Here is a 23,244-nt window from a genome sequence, read left to right on the forward strand (position 1 = left end):
GCGCTTCTGTGGTTTTTTCGCAGTTTTTTAGACACTTGGAACGCTTCTAAACTACAGCCTTGACTGTAACTTTTATTTCAACAAATACTCCGTCGTTGACTGAAGAATAAAACTCAGTTCAACACCTTCGTAATCTTATTTGAAAATTGCTGACTCAAACAGTTGAAGTTTCAAAGTTACCATAAGTTTAATCAAACGATGCTAAGCGGGCAACAAATGACGCTCGTATTGTAGTTTTATCGAATGTTCAGAGATGGCAGCACTATTCTCGACTGTGATTGCACAATGACATCACATTACATTACTGCTACCTAATCACTCGCCATCTGAATTCTGAATGTAATCTGAAACATGTGCACGAGCGGCGCAGCGATTAGTTACGTTAGACGGACTTTTAATTTTGTTCGAATTAGGTGACCTTCGGACTTGGTATGGCGATGTTATATCGGACTTCGTGAGAAAGATTAGAAATAACTAGTCCATGTCTAAATGTCAGAATGAGTTAGCTTTTCATCGGTGAATTTCATGAGCAGGTTATATTTTATCAAAATACCATTATTGTGAAAGGGTGTTCGGTGATTGTCGACAGATAATATTTGTGTGAAGAGTAAATAGTTTGATAAACGAAACTACGTAACAAGTCGTATTAGGGTTATAACAGTTTTAAGATATGTTAAGATGTTCAGATCAAGGTACTGTCATCGTGGTTTGTCGGCTGTAAATAGAGTCCTTGATCGAACCAGAAACATCGACCATAACCTCGCATCTTTTATTCGCTGTAAATCCGGTAAGTCTCGATGTTTCATTCATCATTTGTTTCGTTTACAGAACGCTGATCAACTGATAAACAACGTGCAACGTGTTGGTCGTTCTGTCAACTTGCGGACGATGAACATTGCATTTCGTGTCACTTTGCAATTGGTCTCAAAATTGTAATCGCAAACTGTCCTCTTTGGAAAATTAATTCCAGTTTCAAAATATCAGATGTTAACTGTCCGATGATTTATTATAATTAATAATAATTCTTGACAATTATCATTGTTAGTACCTGCAGAGGGATATTACTTTTGCAGGCATTAATAACCGAATGTATGTAATTTTTCAACTCGATTTTGATACATAATTCTTGTCTGTACCTTCGTTATTTTCTTGTTCTAGGCAATACTGTTGTGACAATCGGACAAGTTTCCAAGCAAGTGAAACCTGGTTTGAATCCTGAGTACGTTCCACGAAAATATCGTAAGTTCAAGCAATTTTTATTTGCTAATTTATACAGCATTTGTTCGGAGTGAATTTTTTTCATTCTTTAAGCTTGAAGAATTGATTCCAGAATAAATTTTGGTGTTTTTGTCTGTTTACTCAGTAATTGGGGAATCGAGTCAAGAAGAATTACGACATCTGAAATGGATGCTTCAAAAGGATCTGTTAGGACAGGACATATTTTTGGTCGGTGGTCCAGGCCCAAGAAGGCGCACCTTGGCTCTGGCGTATCTGGAGCTGACGGGAAGAGAGGCCGAGTTCATATCCTTATCTCGAGATACAACGGAGGCAGACCTGAAACAGCGTAGAGAGATCGAGCGCGGGACTGCCAACTACAAGGATCAGGGAGCAGTAAGAGCCGCCGTCAACGGCAGAGTTCTAATTTTGGAGGGTGTGGAAAAGGCCGAAAGAAATGTTCTTCCAGTTTTGAATAATCTGCTTGAGAATCGCGAGATGCACTTAGAAGATGGTAGATTCCTCGTCCCTGCTTCGCGGTACGATAAGCTTCTGCAGGTAAATTCAAAATTTCATGTGTGCATTTTTCGTGTGAGGATCTAAGACCTGTCAATGATTTACGTAGAATCATACTAAAGAGGAATTGGATTCTTGGAGGCTTGTACGTGTCAGCGAAGACTTTCGAGTCGTTGCCCTTGGCCTACCTTCCTCTCGGTATCCTGGACATCCCCTTGATCCACCACTGAGATCACGATTCCAAGCTCGACACATTCCTCAAACTTCATTTAAGGTGAGTTTTTTTACTGAAATATTTTACCCATTCAGACTTGAAACTCTTCAGATTTTGTGGAATCGCATTATGTTTTTATGCCTAGAAGTAGCGAAGGAATTACTTTTATACTCAGATTTTTTATTTTTCGTCCTTCCTTATACGACGAATGATTGAAAATTTTCAAAGGTTTTAACCTCCTCATTTCTAAATGCTCTGTGTTCTAATTAAAAAAATTTCAATCATAAAGATTGATGAATATTGAAAATATTCTGATTCCTCAATTTTGTCGGTTGACTGTGCATTAAAAATTTTTAATTACTTGGAACGACAATTTAAATTGATATAACGATTCGTATTCTATAAATGTGTGAAAGCACATAATATAGTGCTAGAAAAAGGGGTGTATTTTGCACGAATTATAAAAATAATTAAACTCAAAATACATCGCTTAATGCTTTGAGTCGCACATTATTGTGCTGAGTCAATTTTCATAACTAGACAGTATTCCATGGTTTTTGAGGTTGCTGATTATGAATCTGAAATCAATTTGCAAAAATTCAAGATGGCAGATCCAATATGGCGGACAAAAATTTTAAATTGATCGAATCCGGTCAAAAAAACTTTATGCGGGGGTTTTAGGGGTCGTTGATTGGATTCGCCATACTGAATTTTCAAAATTGGATTTCAGATTTGTAATTCAAAAGCTCTGGATAGAGTTTGTTTCTCCCGATTCAATTTAAAAACAAATTTTCGTCCGCCATACTAGATCCGCCTTTTTGAATTTTTTAAATCTGATTTCAGATTCTTAATAAGCGATCCTAAAATTTATAAATTAAGTACAACATTCATATGTGTAGAGGGTTAACTTTCTCGGAAATGAATTATGCCTTCAATTTACATGATTTTTTACAATCAATTTGTTTGTAACAATAACATCCTATATTATATTGCAATAATTACTCTAGAGTATTGACAATCTGTTAGTATACTACCAGAAATAGCAAAAAACTGCAAAGAAATATGTTGAAAGAATACTCACCGCTATGACTTGAAGGGTTAAACTGTGGGATTTTTGTATCGCAACATCAAGTTAACAAGGGTAAAACAAAAATGTAAAACAATCAAATTTCATAATTAAATATGATAAATAAGATATGCTGGATCCCAAATTTGAAGCGTTGACTTTATTCTGGGCGTGATTCGTGATGTACGTTGATTAACTTTACCGAATACTATTCATCGTTTACAAACGTGAGAGAACGATTTGAATATCAGCCGAAATGTAATTGGAAAAGTTGACTAATTGCTGCGAAGAAAATACGATTTGTTTAAATAGCATTTATATATGTATACATACAGTCTGTGAATAACTTTAGGGATTGGTATACTATAAGGGGCCGAGCAATTTCATTAAAAGTTCGTTTAGTTTATTCGCAATCGCGACTTGAAGTCCTAGAATTGTAGAAATCTCAATCAACTATATTGCCTGATTCCATCAAGCACAAAGCCCCTTGAAAATAACTCTCATTAGCAGCTAATATCTAGGAAACACGAATGCGTTATCTACAAATATATAGATGGTTATAAATATCACTCGCCGAATTCAGCCTGCAGTAGTATTTCTGCAATCAAATTCGCATATTGGCATTATATCTATCGTAAATTTAAAAAAAAATATTAACTCAAGTCATTATATTCAATTGGTAATTCTAATACCAAACCAAATTTCGTCATTATAATAGAAAGGGGGGAAAGAATCAAAAAAAAAAAAAAAAAATTGAAAATTTTTTTGAAGACAAATGAACGAATAATAAAGTTGCTGCATTTATTTCGCAAGCGTCGATCACCGGAATATTTTGTCAACTTGTATCGCATGTTTTGAAGAGGGACTACAGTTGCCGCTAGTGGGTATAACAATAAAGTAATTAGATGCTGTCGTTTGGCGACAGGTGTGATTTTTCAACCCTCTACCCGGCCGTACGGAGTTTCAGGCACGCCAACGGCGACAAAACCCTTAAAAAGCTGTACGTGTCACATCAAGTATAACAGTCTCATAATAACTTTATTTCGTACCCCGCCGTGATCTGAATTGCCGGATCATTTTTTAATTTACCCAACGATTCTTAGCGCCTCTGTGACGGAACTATTGCCTTTTTGTCGATCGACAAAAGTCCTTTCCCGATGTATTGTCAAAATACTCGTAGTGAAAACTGTCGGCAAGGTGTAATAAATGAACGTGAGAATAACGATCAGATGAATGAAAAATTTGAAATAATTATTATATGGTATTTTTTCTACAATTCCTTAAAAAAAAAAACGAAGCTCATCATGAACCTGAACGAATTGCAAAGAATTTAAAACAAATAACATACGATTGATGAAGTTCTATTAAACGATTGCGTTCATTATTGAAACGTTTGTCGGCGCAAATTGTATCTGAAAAAATGACAATTTCGGACGTGGAAAAAAGCTGGAAAATTCAGGTCATTTCACAATTTAAAATCAATGGTAACCCTGGTGCATGTATACACTGAATAAAATTTCATTTGTCATAGTAACTAGAAAAATTCAGTAAAACAGGTATCATTAAAAAACTGTTTAAATATTGTTGGAATTACGAAAAACGAGGTACGCGTAACCATTTTGCGCTATCGTCGATCCTTTTTTGGTTATTGCAACGCAAAATCAGTTTGCTCGGTTTACTCTACTTCTTTAGTTAAACAAGGCTTTAACGTCAATTTATCGTTGCACAAGCATTAAATTTTCGCAACAGTTACAAGAATATATAGTAACAGCGATCGTAATGACAAAGAACAGTAACGGATACTAGACTTCCCGGTAACAGTTAAAAAACTAATTTTCATTTTCTACCTAGAACTATATTTTTCGATTGTTATAAAAAATGAAAATAGTCAAGGACTGAGCGGTAACCGGAACTAAAAATTTCTCCGATTAATTTTTCTGGACCAAGGGTGATCACCGATCGCCCCTCTTCAGCGCTGTATAAACTTTTTCAGTCTGCGTTCCCGTGCGATTTCCTCTACTTCCGTCCGGGCGAATCGGGAGAATTTACCGCTCGGTTAGGCGGCGAAGATAAGGCGAAGGGGAAACTAGGGTTACGGTAAGTTGGACCGAAGGTAGGGGAGGGTAGGGAGGTTTAACATACCCCATTGGGGGTGGTTGTCGGAAAGTACATAAGCCGATCCCGCGTCAGAGCGACGGTCACAGACGTCGCGGCCGTGATCGCGTGCCTCCCGGTAACCGTCGTCGCGACGGAGGGATCTCCTCGCGGTATGACATCGTCTCTTCAGTTCCTCCGCCGTCGTTGACTGACGACAATAGTACAATATCCAGTTCCGTTTACCGGCGTAGAAAAGCGCGTAAAACCGAGTCGATACACGAGCCTTGAGTGTTGTTGTTGTCTGTTGTTTTTTTTTTTTTTGTTTTTTTGTTTTTGTTTTTTGTTTTTTTTAATCCTTTTTCCATTTTCTACCTTTTTAAATTGCCCAATTTTTTTTTGTCACTCTTGATTTTTTTTGTTTTATTTTTTTTGAATGTCTCACAACGACGCAGCAGAAAACACAGCTATATTTTGAGAAGAGGAGGGGGACTGTGTATAGCAAGAACGTTTTGTTTTTATTTCGAATTGTGTAAAACGAATCCGTTTACTCTGAAGGAAAAGAAAAATCGAAGAATAAAATGCGGTTAAAACACGAATAAACGCGAGTCTAATAAAGAAGTAAAAAATTGATGTTCATTTTCGATGGTTTTTGTGGAATTAATGGTTATAAGCTCTGTGTGTCATTATGGTTTGTCATCGAGTTGGACTTGTTTTGTGGATTCTGAGTTGGGACTTTGGACGTTTTGAAATATGTATCTTAACGTAAACGTGTGTTTCGAAAAGAATTTTGACATGCCGATTTTGTGAGTTCATTTTAGTTGATGGAGAATATTAATTACAAGAAAAATTATTTCTACTCGCGTGGATTTTTCATTGCTCTTCTTAATTTTCTGTTCAGCCGAAATTGGTCCTGAAAAGTCTTAATTTTTTCATCCGCAAACCGTAAACGTATTGTAATGAAGAACTAAATATTTAAATTGTTACTCCAAAAACATACCCTGTCGCGTAAAATTTATCTAAAAGCGCCAGTGCAGGTTGTATAATTACTTACCAGAAAAGAATAACTTATACAAAGTCACATTCTCATCGTTTGGTCTTTGCACAGCGACAATTTTTGAGCTTCATAAACAAAAATTATTTTCTTCTAGTCTGTCGTGTGAACTAAGTTCAGAATCACTATGAATTAACACCTTGGGCGGCAAGAAGAATTTTATTGTCTGTCCCAGAAGCGCGGAAAGACAAAGTATTTCTATTATAATGAAACGTAGCATCTAAGGATATTTTTGATCGCGAATTACGAATTTAAGGTCAAAATTGAACAATTCAAAATCGCGGATCCAGTATAACGGATCAGAAGTCAAAATTAATTTAATTCGAATGAAAATCGGCACTCAGGAGTTTTCGAGATCGCTGCTTACGAATCTCCACTCAACATTTCAAAACTCAAATAGTTTGATAAAATATGGTGGACTAAAATGGAAAACTAATTACTCGTGACACGCCATGAGAAGAAAAGTATTTTTGAGCCACTATATTTGATCCACTATTTGAAGTTTCTTCATTTTGGCTTGCACGTTCTGGGACGCATAAAACCTCTGAGAACCAGATTTCATCCCAACTATTTTACGTTTTGAATTTGCGTCCGCTATATTGGATTCGTCATTTTTAATTTATATACCGTGAGTTCGGATTCGTAATCCGATTTTCCAACAATTTTTCATTTTGGTCCACGATAGTGGATTCACCATTTTAAATTCCTTAATTTCAAGAGTAGATTAATAAGGAGCGACCTCGAAAACCCCTGAGTACCAAATTGTGCGAAAATCGTTCGTGGCAATTACAAAATAAACAATGTGCGCCGCATCGCGTCACTGCCGTTCAAGGGATTAAGCTACGTTTAAATGATCGAACGTCAATAAGTCGAATGATAGCGAGAGAAAACTGAAAGAACGAACGTTGTTCGTGAAAATTATTCGTGTGACGTGGTTGTCACGAGATTGCAAAACAATTTTTGGCCGGATTTCTACTATAAATTCTCGAATTTTACTCATTCAATCAAAAGATTCTGAAAACAAATTTTATAACTGAAGATATTGTTCCACCTCACTGGTGTCCTAGGTTTATTTTGCAAGAGACGAGAAAATCCAAAGTTCAAGAATCCAACAGACATAGATAGATAGATATGGATAATTTATTTTGGTGTGCCCCGGGTTACGAGAAACCTCGATCCCTTAGTGTGCCTTCTCAAATGACAACAGACGAATGAGTTGCCAAAACCAGAGCGAAAGAATCGTCCTCACATTCTATAATCAGACCAAAAACCAAAGACATTTACAGTTCATCTCACCCTCCGTTTGTACCATCGATCAACCAACGCCGCGGATGAAATGTCGTTAAAAATGCCTGCCATCTGGTCATCCTCAGAGCGACCGATTTCCGTGCGGACAGTTTGGGTGGACGGAGTTCGTCACGCGATATTATCACCGGACGATCCTCTGGTTCAGAGCCACGCGAGTCTGCGAACCCGTCAGCGTTCCCGCCCGACGACATCCAGGAGCGTAAACTACCGGGACCAGGACTACTTTCCGGAAGTGAACGACCTCCGGGAGTGTCTGGTGAAACTGCGAGTGGTCGTCGACCGGAACGATCTACCATCGGCGCCGTGTTCGGGGTCTAATTTGCTCCTGCCGAAGGACGAGGAACGGGGTGCGACTTCCGGTACCCCGGATCCGAAGTCACCGAGGGTCTCGAGAGGCGTCGAGAACCGGAAGAAGCGGAGCGACTCGGTCTGCACGGTCCTCGGAGACCCGGAAGGCGGTTCTCGGTTACCGGAAATTCAGGATAACTCGCTGTCCGAGCGTGTTTTGCAGTGGCTCGATCTGTCGGGACGCGGTGGCGACTATCGGAAGGACGAGACGCGCAAGAGTTCACCGGAAGTTGCGACTCGCAGACGAGGAAGCTCGGCCGTTATACCAAAGGAGAGGATCATCGTGCAGAATTACACGCTTCGGACGAACGTCGAGGAGGTAGGAGAGAGGAACAAGGGTGGGACGCCGATCCCGGTTACTCGGGACAATTGTCGGCGTGAAATCTGCTCATCTCCAGGACCGGAAGTCCCGGTTGTTCGCTCCTACTTTGTCGATCGTTTGACGAACTCTTCGGGGAAGAATATCGAGGAGTCGATGCCGGTTGAAGGAGAGAATCGGAATAAGCAGAGCTTGTGGTCTCCGCCAAGGAAACCGCAGCTTCATATATTCATGCCGACTTTGTCACCGAGTGAGAAAATTCTCTCCTCCATTGAGTCTCTCTACGAGCAGCGGAGGCCGGGTCAGGAGTCTTGAGCTTTTTAATTTCTTTTAGTCGCCAAGGAGAGCCTTAAGGATAGTGATGATAGTGGCGATAATGAATAGGAGAGTACAAGGAGAGACATCGATCACTTGTGATATGAGAGAAAGTGTGTGTTACGATTCAATTCGTTGTATAGTTGTAGATACATCATCTTCTTTACACATCTTTATAGCCACAACGGAAAGTTTCGCAACAGTTTCGGCTGTTTGATATACTTGATTACAGTGGCGAATGAGCCTCGAGTTTTGAGAAACTTGATACCCTTTGCGACCCACTCGCAAGAATATGCTTCGAAGCCTTCGTGTTCGGGGAATGTATATCGACTCTACTTTCTCTCTTTCTCTCGCACTCTCGCTTTGTATGGCTATGGCTTCTTTATCCCGTTCTCCGTCTACGCTTTGGTGGATTCATGGTTGCAGCTATACTTCCGGCGCATTTAAATACCCCGTTATTATAGACTGAGAAACTGAACTAAAAGTCAATTATGTACACCGTGATGTTCGTCGTTTGTGCGAAGAGGATATCGTAATTGCGACGCGTCACGCTTCACGTTTAATTTTTTATCAATCAAATGTCCGCGATGCTCTGCAGATACGTCAATTCGGAATTTCGTCAGAATCGTCGTCAAGGTAAATTTATACTCCTATATCGCACACTTTATTCTTTAAGAAGGTTGGTGAGCAGGATAAATTTGATACATTTTTTTTAATTCAATTACGAGATAGTCGAACATTGAGAATTCATCAACTTTATATACACTGAGAAAAATTTCATTTCCTGTAGTAACTAGAAAAATTGAGTAAAACGGGTATCGTTAAAAAAACTGTAATGATATATGCGAAAAAGTATTGATTCGTGACTTACCAACCTCCGCACAAATTTTTTTCTCCGAAAAGTCGAAGTTCTTATTCAATTTTACGTAACCCAACACCGAGTGTCGTCTCGTTTCAGACGTTCATTGGAAGTTAACAGAGCCTTCAATTTTTCTGATGAATGTCTGAGAATTTCGTGAGTAAAGTGAAAAATATACTTACAATTAATTTCTTGACGCGCGCGTATAATCTTTCATTTCCGCAATAAATGCTTGCGGTATTTATAATACATGACCACGTTGCCTGGAGTGAATGAGAAATCCCTTGAATATAAATTAAACCTGGTCTGATTATACTGTTTAATTCTAAAGTCGACAGGCGCTTTTACCTTCTTCTTTTCATAAACCTTTCAGACTAATCACTTTTCTAACACTTTCACAACTTGTGCTTGTATTCGCAGAAATAAATGTGTAATCTGGGACGGAAGTTGGACGCATCGTTTTATCGACTAGGCATATGTATTTCTATCCCTGTATCTGCTAATTAACAATTGCCAGGAATCAATAATTGATTTTGAACACCGAAGCTTAACCGGTATGTACTTCGAATAAACTGTAATCTTGGATATCTTTTTTGTGTTTAGCACACGCGTGATAAATTGTCGATCTTCGGGATAATTGCAAAAAGTCTCCCGGGATCTCGTCGCTCCTACATACTTTCAATTTAACTGTCCGTCATGATGTTTTAACGAATACACCGAAACGTTTCATCGTTTTTCATTTTCGATACTGTTATATACCGCACTTACAATTTCATTAGTAATCGATAACCCGTAGTTAAATATTTAAAATTGAATAAGTTTTGGATCGTTTCTCACAATATTTCATAACTGAAAACAAAATGTATCCAACGTTTTTGTTTTATCTTTTACAAAACTATTTTACCTGAATAATAGGTTTGAAAGAACAACTTCCCAGAGACGTTCATGCGAGTCTCGACTTGTTAGATAATTGGTTTTCATTGAACTGGATCGTTTTCAATACGACTAACTTCCGTTCGAACGAAATAAAAATTATCCGGTTCGACTCGTATTTTCGAAAGATCCTAATCAAAAGATGTATAATTTTTGGGGTTCAAGTTCTTCGAGTTCACGTCAAGTTTATTTATATCCACGAAACCTGCACCCTGCAATTTCAGGGTAGAAGATATAAGTTTAGCGGAAGTCGGTCAATTCCATTTTCGACTCGTTAGAGAATGAAACAGACTAACGATAAATCAGAATCTCTTTCACGCGTGGATTAATTACAACGATGTGAAAATGCGTTTTTCCATGTTCGTGAGGCAAATACTACGTATTATCTTTGACACACTGAGAAAAATGTCATTTGTTACAATAACTAGAAAAATTCGGTAAAACAGGTATCGTTAAAAAAATTGTTTGAATATTGTTGGAATTACGAAAAACGAGGTACGCCTAACCATTTTGCGCTATCGTCGATCCTTTTTTGGTAATTGCGACGCAAAATCAGTTTGTGAGGTTCAGTAACAGCTAGAAAACTAATTTTCATTTTCTACCTAGAACTATATTTTTCGATTGTGGTAACAATTTCTCTCAGCGCAGTACATCGTACAACTGCCAATGTTGTTGCTTAAAGCTTTCCAGTTTTCTTCGTGACCTAAAGTGGAAAGCTACCTGTGTATTTATATGTATTATTTTATTCTCATGGCAACGTCGAAGCAGTGAAACCAATATATCACGAGTTAAGGTACGTCTCACGCACTGCTGCAGTAGACGAGTTAAAGACCGAATTCTCACGCAACATTTGTCGCTACTTTTCGTTCTTTGGTTCGCATCGCTGGCTACGACGCTAAAAGTAATCGGTAGCTGAGTTTCGAGCTTGCTATTTAGTGTTTATTTAAAAAATGAAAGCTGCAATTGACCTTTCGGAAAATAATACACAACTTTTAGACAAAGTAAAAGGTTTCTCTCGCAGTACCTTGATTCCACGACTTCATATATGATATGTTACGCAAATGTCCTCAAATACGAACTTTGTTGGCCTTAAATTTTGTGGATACTATTTTCTTACTTATCTCGCAGTGTTGTCAATTTTATAATCTTGCCTCACGTTTGGTTTAAGCAATTCGTTTTTAATTTACCTGCTCCGTGATCATCTTTTTTTTCATAAGGGGTGGCGTTGAAGTTCCGAAAGCGCTTAGTCCCGAATTATTTGGTGGCGCAACTTGAAGTAAAGAAATCAAACTTTGAAGAAACAACAAAGTTTCGATTGGTAGGAAACCCGGCGGCTCAAAGTTCAGAATTTATACTGAAGAATATGCGATTTTTGAAATTTTCGACCAACTTTTCATCCAAATTTTCATTATTCATGTTCTAACTAAACTATATCATGCGATCACAAATGACAAATCACTGAATATTTCGCATTTCAATTATCCTGATCATATTGTAAACTTTTCATTTATTAGCAACGAGAAAATAATTGGCTACTTTGAAATTGTTGCTCTAATCTATGTCTACAGCTTCGTGATAGTTTTTTTTTCTCAGGTAATATAGTGTGACGCGGAAAAAAGTAAAAGATAAAATTAGAAGGGATAATGCGACGTAGAACTTTGCCATACCGTGATAACGTTGATTCAGGATAAATTGTTATCCGACACCCGGACGCCCGTCGTCGTCGCTGAGGTTACGATAATGTCGTTTTTTTACTTCTTTTTTTTTTCTCTATCTACTCTTCATTACCTTTTTCACGGATCGCAACGTCTTCGTCGTGCGTGATAAGATGTCGCTGGAATAAATTGACCTCGTTCAAAGCTCGTAGCAAATCGCATTTTCTCATTTCTTTTTCATCGCGAAATTCACACTCTAGTCACGTTTTATTATTTCCACCGTGATTGCTGGTAGATGTACGAATTAACCCTGTAGAGTAATTCGGGCGTTGGATGTCGTCTGTTCAGAATACCGGCATAATTTCAGAATTCTAAAGTCTGCAGAAATAAATTTTCTACTTCCGCCTATATCTCAAGAAAATTATTACTCTACGTGTCTTTGCTTAGCTGCATGTCGCGTGATTCGGGGTAGAAATTGTGCTCAATGTTTCTAAGTAGAAAATATGTATAGGTAAGACTTTGATACACTTTGCAATTGCTAAACGCGTTCAACTTCCAACCTCGTTTCCACGGTGACATATTTTTATCTCCATTACTCTTTCAAAATAGTTTTAAAACTTTGTCCATCCACTCGGTAACTTGAAATTATTTTTAAATAATGGTAATAATAATAATAATAATAATAATATTGATAACAAAAGAAAGAATAAATAACTTCGTGCTGAGTACAAGTCATTGTAATATACGTATCTACCTCGTATAGTTCAGTGCACATAAGAAACGTAAAAAGTTTTTAATTGCCAATTAGTTTTATCGATGCAGGAAACAAATTCTGCATCATATAGATAGTCGCCTGATATGAACCTTTTAAAGTTATTGCAGTGTCTTTTTATAAAATAAACTTAAATCCAATATATTTAAAACAAAAATTCATCGCATCAATCTGGCGTCAGGTAGTTTTACATTCAACTCACAATACAACGTATACTTGATCGTATTGTTGACTTGATGTCGCCTGCCGAAAATTGAGGCTTGCATACAAAAAAAAAAAAAAAAATGAAAACAAAACTTTTCACCAAGTATACGTACGTTATACGTTATGTACTCATTCGAATTGATTTATAAGTGAATGCCTGAAATAGAATATCTTTAATGTTTAGATAGGAACGAGGAACGTGAATACGAAAGGGAAATTTGCAGGATTACAAAATCGTGGCGTTTCAATCACTTTTGGCCACTGCAGTTTACTCTGCAGAGTAAATTTCTAGCAATTTTGTGAAATGCACTCCATTTGTACGAAGCCGGGAATTTACCCAGCGTGCAAACTGCATTTGGTCCAATTGAAACTTTGCGAATTGAATCGGAGGCATTCCGTTTGGATTGCGTGCGGATCGGTACTTGGCTAAAAGCTCTTCCACTCTACCCGGAAACCTACTCTTGATGTTAATCACCTCAGATTATTATCGTTTTCGACGCTAGCCAGCAGCATTCCACACACGGAATCACGAACTCGGAGAATACTATTCTAATACCGTTTCTAACTCAGCCGATTTCATCTTTGACCGTTTTTGCACAGAGAAAGATTGCATTTCGTTACAGTTGCTATGAAATTCTAGTAGAATGTGTATCGTTACGATAATGGTTTGAACATTGTTCGAATTACAAGAAAATGTAGTATAACTGTAACTATTTAACGTAATTAATTAATTATACTTGTCAACGGTACAGTTTTTTGGTTAAATAAGGCTTTAAAATTAATTTATTGTCGCACCAGCGTCAAATTATCGCAATAGTTACAAGAATATATAATGCGAATGAGCATAAGAAAACAAAAAACAGTAACTCATACCAGATTCTCTGGTTTTGGTTACTAGATTATTTTCACTTTGTACCAGAACTATATTTTTCGATTATAGTAAAAAATGAAAATTTTCGATGACTGCATAGTGACCGCAACTAGAAATTTCTCTGGACGTCTGTATGAGATTAAATGGACAGTGATATGATTCTCTTGTCTGATACGATGGAAAGACAAAGTGAACAAAAATGAAGTCAACATATTTTGAATTACAGGATCAGTTGGAAAGTTTAAAGGCGATCGCTCCGGACGTCGATAGTGCGATATTGTCGCAGCTTTTGTCATGCTGCCATGCACTCGTCACCGACGACGCCGTCAATCTTGGGCTTCCAGATTTTCCATTAGACAATCTTTCGGCCGTCGCAAAAATTTTGGTGAGTAATTACGTCCAGTTTCGTCTGGATTCATCTCTCGATAATAATTTCCATCGCAATGAACATTTTATTTTTTTTACTTTTCAACACTTTTATTTTGAAGCAGATACTTGATGCATGTCATTCATCTCACATCAAATGAACAAAAGATTTGATAGAAATTTTATAAACTGTTCTACTTTTATTCCATTAAATTTTATGGAATCTCATTTCTTGAGAATTTTATATATTCTTTTGAGTTTTTTCGTAACACGATTTGACAAAGCCCTCATTTTGAGAGAATTTGACGAGATTTAAAAGATTTTGGGGACTGCATTGAGATTTCATAAAAAATAATACAAATTTGATAAAATTAGTGAATACCATTTTATAAATTTCACTAGCGATCACAAAATGTTCGAATTTTAGATTATGAATAAACAAGATTTCGTCTATTTGAATTCTAATTCCTGCAGAATAGTTTTCGGGTTCTCGAACCATACGATGCTTTCTACAGTCTTTATCCCTATAAACTCTTCCTCGGCAAAGAAGGCAGAGACGCTGTAGAAGATATTCTGAAGACTTTTGGTTTACTGGACTCGTCAACTGCTAAGAAAAGGTCGACAAATCTGCGAATTCTCAACTCAGAGATTACGAGTCACAATTCCGCTCAAGTTCGTCTAGAGAACAACCACTCCTCAGAATTGACTTTTGAGGTAAGTTAAGCTGTACAATTTACTGTCTCATTTCGTTACGCATTTGTTATTCTGAAATATTGGTCATCATTTTTTGTAGGACAATTTCATTAATGCCTTATATTCCGTTACAGGTCCCAGCAGGTTCTGCAAAGAATCTAGTCGACACTCGATCTGAGTTTGTCGAAACAAACTACCAAAGCAATCTCTTAGCTCGAATGATGCGGTCGCACTTAGCCACTGATTTCTGCCTGATAGGGCCAAAGGGTTGCGGAAAATCTACAACAGTGAAAAGACTGGCGCAAATTTTGGGATATCAAATCGAACCCATTGTACTTTATCAGGCAAGAAGTTTAAATTCTTCATTGTAATCACTTCATCGAATTTGCCAATAATGTTCAACGTGTTTAAATGTTGCCCAAAATTTTCACCACTTATTTCTCCTTCAACCACCAATTTTTTAGAAATCTTCCGGAGTCTACATAGTTTTCTCTATTCTTCGTTTCATTAATCGATTCAAATTTTCATGATGTCAAGCTTATTTTTGGTAAGAGCCCACAAACATGATCAGATTTTTGATTACACAATTTTTATCATATGGTGCAATTTAAGATATTTCAGATTGATTTAAATTTAGATTCGGCAAAATAATGATCTAAAGAATATGTAACTATAACAAAACATACAAATCAAGGCTTAAGTCATGTAAAATGTCTCACATCAGCATAGTAACGAGGCAAAATTTTATTCAGCAGCAAAAACTACCGTTTCAGGTTGAAAATGATAAATATTTTCTCAGGATATGACTTCTAGGGATCTCATCCAGCAACGGACTACACTGCCTAATGGTGACACAATATGGATCGATTCTCCATTGGTCCAAGCAGCTCTGGACGGAAAGTTGGCCATCCTCGATGGAATTCATAGAATACATCCAAGTACGTTAGCTGTTGTGTATAGGTAAGTAGTATGCAGCTTGAACTGATAAAAAAAGCTACAGGTGTTCAGTCTTAACATCGTTTCTCTTTCGAAGTACCTAAGGATTCAGCAGAAGGTATTTTTACTTTCAGGCTAGTTCACGACCGAGAGCTTCAACTACATGATGGTAAGCGATTGATCAGGGCCGATCGCTATGAGGCGGTGAAGAAAGATGAGCAAAAATCTGATGAGGATCTTGCCAAGTCGGGAATATTCAAAATCCATCCTTCCTTTAGAATAATCGCATTAGCTGAACCCCCTGTACTCAACACCGCGTCCGGTCAGTGGTTAAACTCCGAGCTGCTCAGTTTGTTTTTGTTCCATGAAATGCGGCCTTTAGGCGAATCGGAAGAAATACATATAATAGAAGCAAAGGTATGTATTAGATTATTATGCGTTATCCTGTAACTCGTCTTTTGTCCACAAAATCAAGTGTCAATTATCGTTCAGGAGTTGAAAAAGTTTACAAAGTAGAGTCGAAGCTACCTCTGAGGAATTGCAATTTATTAGAAAGTTTAAACAAATTACTAAAATAGGTTCGAAAATGCTCGTTTTGAAATCCTGTTTTTGTCCTACACTGTATTTTACATCTACCAGCTTCTTTATTATTCGTTATACGTTACTGTATTTCACTTGTGCAGATTTAACAGATTCTTTTTTTCATGACATCTAGTTTATGAACAGGTTTATCAAGCTCATTCCTGTAAGCAGTTCAATATTTTATTATCTTTCAGTATGGCACGAGCAGCAAACCATTGCTTGACGTTGTGAAGCTGACACACAATCTAAGATCTTCATCAGATCCGACTCTGCAGTCTCTGGCTAGTTCGCTCAGCACTCGACAACTTCTCAGAATAGCGAATAGAATGCAAAAGTTCCGTGATGACAACGCTTATGACGCAGTGCAGAGGGCTTGTTTGGCTCGTTTTTTACCAGCAATACCGAAACAGGCCTTAGAAGATAGTCTAGCCGCTGTTGGTATTCAGACCTCGAAAAAAGAGACTCATTCTCTCACTGCTAAATGCGAAGTTATTGGTGATGTTGTCAAAATCGGCGAGACAACAGTGCAAAGGTACAAGACTGAAGCCTTGACCAAGGTTCCGGATGTGCTTTTTTACGATGTTCCACAGCATGTTGCACTGCTCGAGCATCTGCTCCAGGATTTTACACTTGGCGAAAATATACTCCTTGTGGGTAACCAGGGTGTTGGTAAAAATAAGATCATCGACCGGCTTCTGCAGCTCATGAACAGACCAAGGGAGTACATTCAGCTTCACAGGGATACTACTGTTCAAACTTTAACACTTCAGCCCATGGTCAAGGACGGTGTTGTTGTTTACGAAGACTCGCCGCTTGTTCAGGCTGTCAAACTTGGGCATGTGCTCGTTGTTGATGAAGCTGATAAGGCTCCGACTCACGTGACGTGCATTTTGAAGGTATACGTACAACCTTGCCGTAAATTAGTGAAAGTCAGAAAATTCGAATAAAACATCAAACTTCTCAATGTTGTATCTTATAATTTCTAACTTTCATTCATTCAAAGAAGTCTGTTGCATATTATGTATGAATGCAATCAAAATCGTGTGAAATCTAGATAAATTTAGTCTGTAAAGTTAAAAAATTCCAGGAAAGTTGAATGAAAAAGATTTTGTGTAGATTCTACTCATGACTTTCTAAAAGTCGATCATTACAAACTTTGCTTTATTCAACAGACGTTGGTTGAGTCTGGTGAGATGATTCTATCAGATGGTCGCCGAATCGTGCCACCTCTTTCAATGGATAATACATCAGAAAAAATCATACGAATGCATCCAGATTTCCGTATGATAGTGTTAGCTAATCGCCCGGGATTTCCATTCTTGGGAAATGACTTCTTTGGAGCTCTTGGAGATCTCTTTAGCACACTCTCTGTTGACAATCCTAGTATTGAAAGCGAAATTCAACTCCTAAAGAAGTACGGACCAGATGTTGAAGACAAGGTGATTCAGAAACTAGTCAAAGCCTTCGGTGAGCTCAGAAGCATGGCTGATCAAGGACTGGTTTCATATCCGTACTCTACAAGAGAGGTAGTCAACATTGTCAAACACCTACAGGTATGAATCTCTGTTTATTTCTCATAACTTTTGGAATTTTGTGAAAATAATTTATTATTCATAGTCATTTTTATCCAGACTTTTTGATATGTCTTGATACGTATTTGACCAAAGTTTTCAAAATAAATTGCAAATAATTCTGGAGAAGCTTGGAAGTCATGTGAGTCCTGTTTTTTATTACAGAAATTCCCGAATGAATCACTGGGTACTGTGGTACGGAACGTATTCGACTTTGACAGATACACCCAGGAAGTTTTTGAGACCCTTGTTTCAGTCCTGCACAAGCATGGGATCCCACTAGGCACCAGTGCAAAGAACGTGGCTTTAGCTAAAGAGTAAGATTGGTATTTATTTACGAGGTGATGAATGTCCCATAAAATGACACGGTTAACATTAATTCTGTACAAAAGTAATTTTGTAAATTATAATTTTAAGAATAGTAATAGCAGTAAGCAATAAACATTTTTAAACATCATTAAGTCCCTAGCTTACTCTCCTTTTCCTCCACAGAATATCCCTCCCAGGAATAAAGTTTGCGGGAAGTTGGAGCATCGTTAATCGGCCAAAAACCCTTGCCGTTCAAGAGCGCTTCGTCAAATATAAAGCTCCATCCTTCCCTGTTAGAAGAAATCACGTATTGGATCGAATCGAGGCAAGGTCAGCGTGGTTTACGGAACTTCAAAGCTACTGGACCGTTCCATTAAGCGAGACAGGGACTGTCGCTGCTTTGGCCATCAGCCCAGGCATAAAAGGGGATTCTTCTGATGATGTGATTCATGTTCTCACAGCGAATCCTCTCTCCATATTTAGTATGACTTCACAATCGGAAAACATTAACGAAATTTCGATACAAGGAATGATCAGTCCGGCTCGTGGTAACAGGCCGCAGTTCACAATGACATCTGACAACTCTGGAAACATTTTGGTGCACGAAGAAACTGTAAGTATCAATTAAGTCATTCCATCGATCATTCTTACGAAAAGGTAATTTTTAATGGAGCGAGTAGCGTCAGGGAATTCTAGGAATCCCTTAAATGTCAGGTAATTCTCGCACAGTTAATAACGCTCCAAGGAAAATCTTGTAGTCTGTATGTACATACTACGTTATATATGGAAGGCGAATGCGTACAAACAAGTATGTGTATACCTAAATCGAACTTGCGTTTTTGTTTATTCCATGAGAAATGTAAAATTTTACCAATTACCGAATACTTAAACCAACTCACATTCTTCAATATATTTTCCTGAATTAAACTAATGGCTAGATATAATTTTCTTTAATGCAAATACTGATGTATCTTCTTGAACTAATGTTCATTGATATGTTAGGTAATAGAGCATGGGCAAAATTAAATTAAATTTAAAAAAGGTTAATGCTTCAGCTTACAATAAAGATGTGCGTACAATTTATTGAATTTGAATGAGAAAAGTGAGTTTGTTCGGTAAGGGTAGTTTAAATATACTCTGAAAAAAACAAATATATTTGTCAGGAAGTATGAGGAAATTTGATATGCTACTGGTACTAGACACCCAGAATTTCAATCCAGATAGTTCCTCACTTGATATCTGTGTTCTGGATTTTACAGTCCAATTCCGTTCTATCCGTGAACCCTGAGAATGGAGCAGTCCGTACGTTGCAATTATCATCATTCCTTGAATCTGCGGGTGAAACTTTCTCTCGAGCTTTGGGAAGTGGTGGAAATTTGAGCTGGAAGCTTAAGACAGATTTAGTGCGTTCCGATGATAAATTAGTCTTCTTTGCCGCTAATGGAAATAAGCTTGAAGTCGTTGACTTGAAAACAATGAGTGCGTACTTGATCACCGTGCCATTCAACATAGACTCAATCGTTTTGTCGTCACCTGGTAAATGGCTAGTTCAGGATACTTCAAGTGGAAAATATGTGCTAGAAAAAACCTCCGAATCTTTGCCCTGTCCAAACGTACTCAAAGACGTTGACTTGACTGGTTTTGACGGTCAAAAGACAGGTTGGCTGCTCGGTGGAAGCTCGGAACAAATTGCGGACAGTATACTGAGTGAAGCTTTACAGCAGAAGATAGAATCCCCTAATAGATTGCTGGCGACTGATACAACCTACGCAACTATCGCCGTTGGATTCCCAGAGTTGGATAGCTCAAACGAACTTTATTACTGGCCACGGAATGGACGTGTCAGGGGATTCTCACCACCTATCGTGTCTAGTAGTGGTCAAATAATCAAAACAGTCTCCTCTGAACAAGTGCCGCCAGATGTACTCCCCGAAGGAAAAAAACAGCCTGGAATCACCGGCTATCTCGAGATCGTTGATGTTGGACTTCGCAAACTTCGTTACATACCGATACCGGAGTACGTGAGATATTCTTATACAGAATCAAAGTTGAACATTATATATTCTAGTAGCGATACAAAAATTTTTATTTTCAAGACTCAGGGATTTGAAATTCCAAAACTGAAGTGCAATTTAAATTTCTGACATTTCATATATCCCATACACCACCAAAGAAATGGGACTTATTGTTAGCGTATCTACTAATTTCTTCAACTTTTCTTTTTTTCTGATTGATTTTCCTTTTATTAAAGGCCAGCTAAAGTATCCGCAGTGACTCAGTGGCTCTATACTACCAACTTGCCAGTTTACGCAGCACCCACTTCGAATCAAGATCTGGTCACGATAGATGCTGGTGGTTGTATCCGACTGTGGGAAACGTCGTTGCTTAATATTGAAAAATCACTGGGTGCATGGCGAAAGATGGTTGGCAGTGACGGTGAATACCTACAAATTACAAAGCAGAGAGACTCTGGGCTGGATGTGAGTGGGCCGAAGCATGGAAAACTTGATGACAAAAACGAACCACACGTTGGTGGCAATACTTGGGCTGGCGGAACCGGAGGTAAGTATTTATTGGCGATTCAGTTTTATTTTCAATTGCAGATGATTAGTTAACGTTTATCTATTCGTATGTTACGAATTATTTAGGAAGAGATACAGCTGGGCTCGGTGGTAAAGGGGGTCCTTATCGTCTGGATGCTGGACATACCGTGCATCAGCTGAGTGATGAAGAGAAAAATGCAGTGCCTGAGCATGTAAAGAAGGCTGCACGTGAAATGGGACTTAAAGCGTTCAAGCAGCGGCTAAAAGATATTCGAATGAGTGAATATGACCACAACCTTTACAGCCAGTTCAGCAACGCAGTTCATAAGGAAGTGAAAGCACTCAGGGTGATTCTGGGTAAGTTTGATTCGATGTGTAAAATGCTAAAATGGGAAAGGACGTCTGATGAATCGAATTATTCACTTCAATTATGGTTCTTGTACAATTTTAGGAAGTCTGCAGGCAAAGAGCAATGAGCGTCAGTGGTGCAGACATCAGACGTCGGGTGAATTGGATGACACTAAATTGATTGAAGGATTGACAGGAGAAAGGACTATATATAGACGAAGAGCTGAAAAAGAACCTGAAATTGGCGCCCCGCAATTGAAGCCAAAGAGATTGAAACTAATTGTTGATGTTTCTGGTAGTATGTACAGATTCAACAGCTACGATGGTAGACTGGACCGAGAAATGGAGGCTTGTATCATGGTCATGGAGGCCTTTGATGGGTACGAAGGGAAATTCCAATATGACATTATTGGTCACTCTGGAGACGATTATCATATCACTTTTGTTCATCATACTCAACCACCAACGGACAATAAACAGCGACTCGAGGTGATCAAGGTGAGTAAATTGTTTTCATTAAGGGAAGGTACCGAATGGAGCTTCATGTCAGTTGATCTTTTCTTTTCCATTAAAAATCTAGACAATCTTGTCGCTTTTGCAGTATATTTGTTATTTTAAGAATTATGGTATACAATTATATAAAGTTGAAGATTCTGCAACATTAACATAATTTATTGTCGTTCTCGCATGTTTCAGACAATGCACGCACATTCTCAATTTTGCGCGTCCGGTGATCACACATTGGAAGCAACACAGCACGCCATATCATCCCTGGCAAAAGAAGATTCGGATGAATCCATCGTTGTCGTATTCTCCGATGCAAATTTAGAACGATATGGCATTCGACCTGAAAGATTTTCCAAAGTTCTGACGTCTAATACTGACATCAATGCTTACGCTATTTTCATTGGTTCTTTGGGAGACCAAGCTACAAGGTTCGATTTTAGTGAAATCAACTGCAGCATACAGAGCTATCACTTCCGATTTAAATTGTTTTCTGTTCTTTTGTGTTTTTACTATGTTCCGGCAATATCAGTAGCCACTTGAAATACACATCTGCATGTATACTTATGGTATATTGATTTCAGGTTGACGCAGAAGTTGCCCTCTGGCAAGGCGTTCATCTGCATGGACTTGAAGAACATACCCAAAATATTACAACAGATATTTGCTGCTTCTGTGTTGAGCACGGTTCGATAAAATATTTATCACAATGTTACCATTTATAATTTATTATCCTGCTGATATGAATATACTGTACATAATGCTTGTTATACCTAACGTGTGTGTACTGTACAGAAAACTGTATTTTTGCAAGATCTCGTCCATAATTACGTACTCAACATCAATTTTCATATATTTGCAATATTAATACTCAGTTTCAATTTTAAAGATGAATTTAATTTATCAAGCTGATCACTTCAATTCAAATCAAACATTCTTAACGTACATGCGCATACGCATTTGTAGATAATTGGGGAAAGACTTTTTTCAGATGTAACCAATTGAATCTCTATACTGTGCCGGAACAGTGTGGAAAATGAGTATAAACGAACGAGTATAACCGATCCATTAGTTTCATTACTCACGAAATAACACAAAAAGAAAGTTCGCATTTAGCGAAATGTCTTCTATTCTAGAAAATCAGTTCTACAAGATTTTAGCGACAATTTTGATATTAAATAAAAATGTATGCATGCGTAGTTGATCTTTCAGGAGTTTTCGGTCAAAAACACCTTAATTTTAGCTCTCCCAGTGATTTTTCTAATCAGTGCAGTAGAGTAACACTTGGTTTTCATATAATTCTTATGCACATAGGGTCTCACGTAATGTCGTCAGATAGTTACGTAGTTTCAAGTTAATGTCTTCCTCCATCATGTTCGTAAATAAAACAAGGAGTTAAGTGCGAAATACAAGGTGTTTTGTGGGCGAAAAACCTAGCAAGGTCGACTTTCGGCATACAAAACATACACAAATCTTTATCAAACATCTGTACGTACGTGGTATATCGTTTATTGAACTTCGAAATAGCAAAGTCTCGGTCGCGTTCACGCAGCAGAGTTATCGCGCCAGTGCGCCTAGTGGCAAGTGATTCTCCTCGCAGCGCAGCGATGCGTGCTGGAATTCTCGCCCCACCTGCCCCTCTGCAAGCT

At 38.0% G+C, this 23,244-nt stretch overlaps 2 protein-coding genes and 1 long non-coding RNA gene across 3 annotated transcripts; 2 read left to right on the forward strand and 1 right to left on the reverse strand.

The window, feature by feature from the left end:
- The first annotated feature begins 315 nt into the window (after nt 1–315).
- Nucleotides 316–22,483, forward strand: LOC124176476 (von Willebrand factor A domain-containing protein 8). The gene is made up of 19 exons (XM_046557829.1): nt 316–787; nt 1,159–1,239; nt 1,364–1,773; nt 1,841–2,005; nt 13,970–14,128; nt 14,584–14,823; nt 14,937–15,146; nt 15,602–15,762; nt 15,873–16,155; nt 16,515–17,216; nt 17,493–17,873; nt 18,057–18,208; nt 18,384–18,813; nt 19,460–20,217; nt 20,452–20,762; nt 20,849–21,100; nt 21,195–21,589; nt 21,788–22,026; nt 22,180–22,483. The coding sequence occupies exons 1-19, from the start codon at nt 679–681 to the stop codon at nt 22,289–22,291; spliced, it is 5,550 nt and encodes a 1,849-aa protein (XP_046413785.1). The 5' UTR covers nt 316–678; the 3' UTR covers nt 22,292–22,483.
- Nucleotides 7,508–9,063, forward strand: LOC124176485. The gene has a single exon (XM_046557851.1). The coding sequence runs from the start codon at nt 7,508–7,510 to the stop codon at nt 8,447–8,449; it is 942 nt and encodes a 313-aa protein (XP_046413807.1). The 3' UTR covers nt 8,450–9,063.
- On the reverse strand, nt 21,825–23,242 carry LOC124176487. The gene is made up of 2 exons (XR_006869385.1): nt 23,092–23,242; nt 21,825–21,938 (listed from the first exon to the last, which is right to left on the reverse strand). It is a non-coding gene; the product is annotated as an uncharacterized LOC124176487 (long non-coding RNA).
- Nucleotides 23,243–23,244: the final 2 nt, after the last annotated feature.

Source organism: Neodiprion fabricii, chromosome 2, assembly GCF_021155785.1.
Source record: "Neodiprion fabricii isolate iyNeoFabr1 chromosome 2, iyNeoFabr1.1, whole genome shotgun sequence".
NCBI classification, from domain to species: domain Eukaryota; kingdom Metazoa; phylum Arthropoda; class Insecta; order Hymenoptera; family Diprionidae; genus Neodiprion; species Neodiprion fabricii.